This window comes from Magallana gigas, chromosome 7 (assembly GCF_963853765.1).
Source record: "Magallana gigas chromosome 7, xbMagGiga1.1, whole genome shotgun sequence".
Taxonomy (NCBI): Eukaryota; Metazoa; Mollusca; class Bivalvia; order Ostreida; family Ostreidae; genus Magallana; species Magallana gigas.
The window spans coordinates 35,409,438-35,417,350 of NC_088859.1; the positions used below are offsets into that span (position 1 = coordinate 35,409,438).

A 7,913-nucleotide genomic window follows, 5' to 3' on the forward strand; every position below is an offset into this window, starting at 1 on the left:
TGCCGGGGCACCCATGGAGAGGGTGCACCTTGACTTCCTGGGACCGCGCCTCGCCCTAAGACTCCAAAGGGGAATGAGTATGTCCTAGTCATGGTGGACCAGTTTACTAAGTGGGTGGATTGTGTCCCCCTCCCCTCCCAGACAGCTGAGGTTACTGCCACAGTGGCAGTGGACGAATTCTTTGTTAGGTTCGGCTGCCCCCTTGAGATATTTACAGATCAGGGGCGCAACTTTGAAAGTAAGTTGTTTACTGCTGGGTGCGACCTCCTAGAAATACATAAGGCCCCCACCACCCCCTACTGCCCGTCTGCCAATGGACAGGTGGAGCGCTACAATAGAACCCTTATGGATGTGGTAAGGTGTTATATTGATAAGGCCCAAGACTGTTGGGACGAGCATCTGGCCCAGATAGCGGGGGACTTCCGCTCTGCAGTCAATCGTAATTCAAGGTTCACCGCCAACAAACTCATGCTTTGTAGAGAGGTCAATACGCCAGCTAGCCTGATGTACAGGTCCCCCCTGCAGGAGGGCCCTGCAGATATGGAGACGTGAGGGACCTTGAAGACAAAATACAGACTGTTCGCAGGACAGCCAGGAGGCGCCTGCACACCCCTTAGGAGGGATGAAAAGAGATTATGACATCAAGGCCACTACCCGCCCCTTTGAGGAAGGAGATGTTGTGTATGTGCTGGACACTGCGACGGTGAAGGGGAAGTGTTGCAAGCGTAGGCTGTCCTGGAAGGGCCCAGGTATCATAGTCAAAAAGCTGACCCCCCACCTGTACCAAGTAAAGACCAAGTCGGCAGTCATGGTGGCAAATCACGACCGCTTGAAGAAGTGTGTTGACAGGGACATCCCCCCATGGCTCATTCGGTTTAGGGAGAACTTTGAGAACTCTGAGAGTGCCAAGCAGGAGACCGGGAGCGTCTTGGCTTCCAGCCCCCCTGCAGGGGCAGCGGGTGCCTGCAAGCTTCCCGAATCCCCCTCAGGCAGCAGCCACGCCGAGGTCGGCCCCCAAAACACTCTCCTGCTGCCAGAGGGCCTCCTGACAGTTCTCCCAAGCCCCCCCAGACATCAGGGGCGTCCCATGGCATGGCAGGCGTGCCCCCTAAGGGGCCACCATTGTGGCACGAATGCAGCGCTGGGGTGCCTACCGAGCAGGCCGGCGGAGACAGAGGAGACCCGATGGCTGGCCCCCACAGCTGGAGGAGACGATTGCCACTCTCTTCCTGCCCCTTTCCCAATTGTGCCGAGAGGACGAACAAGTTGAGGGATCATGTGACGCTCTCCCACCTTCACCCTGTGTTTAGGAGGTCCATGCCCTTGGGGGATGACGCCACGGCTATGCGACTAAGAGTGTGCGAGTGGTTGACTGACCAACTCCTTCGAAGTTAGGCCACGTTGACAGACCTGATCCAGAGTGTTCCCACCTTCAGGGAACCTGGCGCAGGTATCCCAGGCGACTTGCGAAGGCCAGTCTTTCAAATCTATTGTTTAGCTAATTAAATGTCAGCTTTTGCTTAAGTAACTATAATAGATAAGTTTCCCTTTTTTTTCATACGGAAAATACAAAGAAGTTACCATATGTTATGATATGGTACAAAAGAAAATTACATAATGGAGCAGGTGCCCTCTGATGATTATATCTTAGTTATTACTGGTCCTTACTTTAGTTTCTGTTCATTTTCTTTTCATAGGTTGCAATGAAATTTGGTATACAGAAGTATCATAATATCTCGGTCAAGTTTGATTTTGGGTACGATTGAGCAATTTTTGACAGAGTTATGTCCCCATACTTCGGGCCTGCAGCCTCAGGCTGTATGGAATACAACCCAGGATAAATCCTCATACCCCTTGTTTGGACCTGGATACTATAATAACATTGATTTGGTACTATACACTTTAATAAGTTCAAATGATGTATAAATGGGGCGCGAGATAATTCAGAATTATAAAAAAAATTGTTGGTATTTTAAAAAATCTTCTCCTCAAAAAATCCTTGGGTAGTGTAGATTTAAGTTTTTCAAATCATGGTCCCCGATGGTAGGATGGGGCCACCATGGGGGGATCAAATTTTACATGGGAATATATAGAGAAAATCTTTAAAAATCTCCTTCTTAAAAACTATTTGTCCAGAAAAGCTAAAACTTGTGTGGACGCATTCTCAGGTTGTTTAATCATGAACTTGTTGTTTCTGGTTGTAAAGTTATCGTCTACTATAAATCTCAGCGAGAGTCGTCAGGGCTGAAAAAATTAGACGGAAGTCTCTTAAAGGTGTTACACAAGGATTTAGCCAATCAAACTGTGTACTTAATCAATTGTAGTTCCATTCATATAGAGACAATTTCTTTTCTTTTATTTCTTTTTTGGCACAATTTTTTTTAGGCCTACAGTATTAAATTTGGACTCATTTGCTAGGAAAATTATTACTTGAGTGGAATTGTCACACTTAATTAAATGGAACTGTTATTTATGGTAGATTCGTATGATGCAACTTCCTGAATGGTGCCGAGTCTGTTTGTCAACATGTGGGTATATCCCTTTAACTATTTTTAGAATGTGTGTAGGACAACAAAGTAGTGCTTTGTGTATGTACATTTATTGGGACATTTTAAATCAGAATGCGTGACACATGTAAGAAAAGAGTATTTGCAATTTTAAAAGCAAGTGTCAAAATTGAATTATTATTATCATTTGAAGGAAGGAATTGAAATTGTTTGATGTACACCCTTTCCCAAACTGTAAAATTCCCTACTTTTACTTTCATTTTCAGAGTTTTTCAATACACATGCATTTTGCCGGAAAATGAATCTGACTTCACACCACGAAATTTTAACAGGAAAGAGACAATTTGATGAGCTTTCATTCCAGAGGTCTGTCGTTGCTGAACGAAAATTCAGGCTGGAACATAAACATTACCACCTATGGAAAATGAAGCTCCATGCTGGTAGGGCATATTCGTTGTTTACTTGCAACTATAATGATAAACGTGTGTTTCTCTTTCGTACATCCTCTCATTTATGTGAACAAACTAAATTTCCAACAAGTTTCATCATTTAGATAACAACTTCTATAGAAAAAAAAATCATCACTTGTTCATGTAAACCAAAAGTTTTTATCAATATTAGGAAATAAATATTATCATTATTTATAAAGAAGTTAACTATTTTTATTCAAGTAAATTGATGAAATGACCCTATAAGGCATTGATTTAGATAAAATTCAAAATTACTGATAAGATTGTAGTGTTTTTGCAATTTTAAAATTGTTTGTACTATTAAATTTTCTTTTTTACATATTTTTACATAGTATGGTAATTATGATAATGTTTTGAGAGTTTTTTAAATTTAACAAGCTCATCAAAGAAAATCATAGTCCAATGGGATCAATTTTCTGATATGGAGTTCCATTGTACCATAAGAGAAAGTGAGGAAAATTTGAAACAACTAATTGCATCTGTTTCAGGTGCTGGAGTAGGTTAAGGTTTTTAGCTCACTTGAGCTGAAAGCTCTAGTGAGCTTTCCTGATCACTTTTTTTCCGGCGTCTGTCTGTCTGTCCATCCGTCCGCCTGTCTGTCTGTAAACTTTTTACATTTTCGACTTCTTCTCCGAAACCACTGGGCCAGTTTTAACCAAACTAGCCACAAAGCATCATCATTGGGTGAAGGGGATTCAAGTTTGTTAAAATCTGGGGCCCTGCTCTCTTTCAATGGGAGATCATTAGGTTTAATGAAATTTTGTTGATATTTTTCAAAAATCTTCTCAGAAACCATTTGGCCAGGAAACTGAAACTTGTGTGGAAGCATCCTCAGATAGTGTAGATTCAAGTTTGTTCAAATCATTGTCCCTGGTGGTAAGGTGGGGCCACAATGGGAGGTGGGGGGTTTGGAGTTTTACATACAATATATAGAATGAATCTTTAAAATACTTCTTCTCAGCAACCAATCAGCCAGGAAATGTGAAACTTGTGTGAAAGCTTCCTCATGTAGTGTAGATTTAAAGTAGTGAAAATCATGACCCTCAGGGGTAGGGTGAGGCCACAATGGAGGGTCGTACTTTTACATAAGAATATAGTGTAAATATTTGAAATTTTCTTCTCAAAAATCATTTATTTAAAATTTACATAGCATAGGATTATAAAAATAGAAAAAAATTTAAATTATCTTTGTCTAAAAACCACTTGCTTAGAAAAGCTGTATCTCGGATAATGTAGATTTTAATTCTTTCCAATAAAAATCTTGAGGAGTAGGGTGGGGCCACATTGGAATTCCAATTTCTTTGGAAATTGGATTTCTGAAAGTAAGGAACGGGGTGGGTCAGATGAATTTGATCGTATGTGAATTGGTAGAGTTTTAATTATAAAATATTTTAAAATATATACTGTATTGACAATAATTTTGCAAAATTAATTAGCTGCTATATGGTAAACAGTACATGTTCACAAGTGGCTGTAAAGGTGTATTATACCAGTAATAGCTCTCTGGAAAATTTTAATCAACCAACTTCAATAAGTGCTTCTGTATTGAACTGACATTCAGGATGTCATAAAGATGTATTTTATCATTAGGAATACAAAAACTTATGAAAATAATTTTTATACCATATAGATTTTCTAGAATTATTATTTTTATAGAATAAAAGCAAAGGGGGACAACTCTTCAAGAAAAGGGAACGGTCATTAATAAGGACATGTTCCACTGTTACATGTTGATACTTATATATGAAAATAATGTCCAAGTATACTAATTACCGTATTAAGTCCATACATATCTGTTATGATCCCAGATTCATTGAATCTGGGGCTATTATGGATCGAATACCTTAAATGAATGACAACTCTTGCAGGAAAGTGCACAAGGCCTCCAAATCCAAAATATGACTATGGAAGTTTTATTGCCCAGACATGTGATTGTCTAGAACCAATTGGATGATGCGTTATATAGAATATTCATATTGAGGTAAAATAATATATATGGAGGTATAATAATATATGATATTGTGTCAAACCACACATTAATATATGATATAATGATAAAGATTAAAAACTATGATTTTCATAGAATATGATGAGAGTGATCTCGTAAAGGTATTGCCCCATCTCAGTGAGTTCTATGTTTTGTACTGATGTTGATACAACCACTTTGGTCCCTATTTGCATTTCACGCGCAAAATCGTCGTTTATGCAAATTCTCCCCCTTAGCCAAGTTGGTTAGGGGGAGTTTCTCCCACATAGCAGCAGTGAAAGGTTAACAGGTATATATTTTGTAAACTTTCATCCTGTTTATTATATTTTAGAGCTGCCATGTCTTCTAAGAGAAACTCCATTCTTTGATGACTGATGGAAAAGCCTCATCACTTCCTTTGCTAAAGAACTTGTTATCTTAATCACTAGCCATTAATCAGTGACCACCGTTATCAAAGCTTCCAGGTACATTATGGAAGTCTCTTCTGGCACCATTTTTTTTTGCAGTCCCTGACTTTGTCTTAGAATTGAAATTATTAACTTTTGCTATTTAATTCCTTTAGTAAACTTCTTGTTTCATATTTAATTCTATTAATTAATGTTGAATTGGTACTCATAAGTTCAAACATTTCAGATTTAATTTAATTTAATTTTTTTTCTCAACATTTCACTGATTCAATTTTATTGGACATTAAATTATTTACTATACAGAAGATGAATTTTAAAAGACATTTTCTCCAGAGTTCAGCAATATCTTAATAGAAGATCAGAATACTTTTTCATCCCTTAGAGCCAGAAGTAGATTTCTTACACTAGCATACTGTAAATTCCTAATTAAATGTGAGAAATTGATATCTGCATAAAATGGGGAGGAGCACATCTTGCGGAATTTAAAATTTCATTTTCATTTTTCGGATGAACTTAGATAATTAGAAATCGGGATACAAATTTGCTATTTCATATTCTCGTGTCTTAAATAAAAAACAATTGAATCGCAGAATGAAGTACTTGCATAAAATATGGAATCTACAGTATGACATTTATAAATAATTGATAAATATTTTCTGCAAATTTCATTTAATTTCATAAAATTTTAGTTGACTTCTTAAAGGTCTTTAGCAAGGAAATAGCCAATCAAAATAAACTTTGTTAATTACAGTTATTAGTCATTCCATATATATGTATATAGTCACAATTTCTTCGTATATCTTACCTTCTGCTGAATTGTAAAGAAATCATTGGCTAACAGCAGTCACGTGGAGACCGTGTATATTCCATACACAGTCAGTACAAAATATACCGGGGTATCTTCCCTTTGAGCATTATGACATCATTCTTAGAGTATTGTGACATCAGGTTTCGTACCCAGATTGAAACTTGTAACTTTGTTATAAGACGCTTGATTTTCATTGTTTAATTAATTTTATGTCATTAACACAAAGGCAGTCGGTAAGATATAATCATTACATAGTCATGTAGTGACCGGGTATGGGATGATACCTGGTTAGTAAATTTGCCTCACCAGGTATGAAATTTACTAACCACGTATTATCCCGTTCCCGGTCACTATATGACTATTAACTAATAATACCCCCGCTCGGAAGGAGAGGGGGTAAACTGTTTATCCTTGTGTGTCTATCTGTCCTTCTCTGTGTATGTCCATATTATTAACAATTTTTTTTATCGCAGATGCTTGAAATTTTAACACACTTTTTGTTTAGGCATGCCTTATGGTGGGATTCATTTTTGTACTAATGAGATGTCAACTTCCTGTTAAATGACACCTTTATTTTTTTGTAGCCTTACTTGTCAAACAAATAGTCATCAGAGATTTCTCAGCAACTATTCATCAGAGCTGCTTGAAATTTTATAACAATCTTTGTTTAGTCATGCTATATGGTATGATTTGTTTTTTTTTTTACAAAACAGACATCAACCTCCTGTTAAATGATGACCTTGCCTTTATGTATTTTCACATTAGAGCCGGGTATCACTAGCGGTTATCACAGATATCTCGTTTCCTTTTATGGTATCTTATCTTAGGCCTATAGTATTGATTCTGGAATCATTTGCTAGGAAAACTATCACTTTAGTGGAATGATCACATTGAATTAAATGGAACTATTTTTTTTTTAGACACGCATAATGATACAGCTTCCTGGATCGTGTTGAGTTTGTTTTTCAACCTGTGAAACCCATTTGTTTTTAGGGGTGGGTATGCTTATATTTAATTTTCTCTCTTAGAAACCAAGCAAGTCATTATTTTCCTGGTCTCAAGTTAGTCTCAAAGCATTTAACAATAATTTCTATTTCATTTATAATATACTGAGAGTTTAGTTAATGAACTAAGGCCACATAAAGTTGAAATAATGGTTCTCGGGTCAAATTTTCTAGAAATGGATGTGAGAGGGAAGCATTTTTGCCCTTTTTATTGTTGATGAAATAGATGAGGGAGGCTTTTTTTAATAATCATCGCCCATCTTGGGTTCCAAAAGCGTATGTTTTATAAAACTGTTAAAATACAGGTTTCGTTGATGCCACTTATTCGTTTTCATCACGATGTAGCTCATTTGTGGTCTTGCCTAAGTCTACAGAGACCGGAATACTTAGAGTATCCGACCTTTTTTTATGATTTCATGTCTTTGTAAAGGTGTAAGAAATTATAACCCTCCAATTACCCTCCCTTCATTTTCATCGATGGGAAAATCACTCAACGAAACCGGGTCTAATTTGTTCTGTCCTAGCTTTTTTAATGAAACTTCTTATCTGAATTTCTACTACTTATACCTCATCTCAAAGTTTGTTAATTTTAAACATAAAATTCTATAGGATTTGAAATTTGATTTGGTTTGAAATGTGTCAATTTTGCAAATTTTTTTCAATTTTTTTTACTTTCTGCCCTAGGGAATTTTTTTCTGCTCCACATATAAAAGTTATCGCTAAAAGGCAT

The 7,913-nt window shown here is 37.2% G+C and overlaps 1 protein-coding gene across 1 annotated transcript; it reads left to right on the top strand.

Moving 5' to 3' along the window:
- Nucleotides 1-395: 395 nt before the first annotated feature.
- Nucleotides 396-7,428, top strand: LOC136269954 (uncharacterized). Its single transcript, XM_066065899.1, has 5 exons — nucleotides 396-1,450; nucleotides 2,774-2,947; nucleotides 4,846-4,958; nucleotides 5,296-5,428; nucleotides 7,100-7,428. The coding sequence occupies exon 1, from the start codon at nucleotides 623-625 to the stop codon at nucleotides 1,268-1,270; it is 648 nt and encodes a 215-aa protein (XP_065921971.1). The 5' UTR covers nucleotides 396-622; the 3' UTR covers nucleotides 1,271-1,450; nucleotides 2,774-2,947; nucleotides 4,846-4,958; nucleotides 5,296-5,428; nucleotides 7,100-7,428.
- The last annotated feature ends 485 nt before the right edge of the window (nucleotides 7,429-7,913 follow it).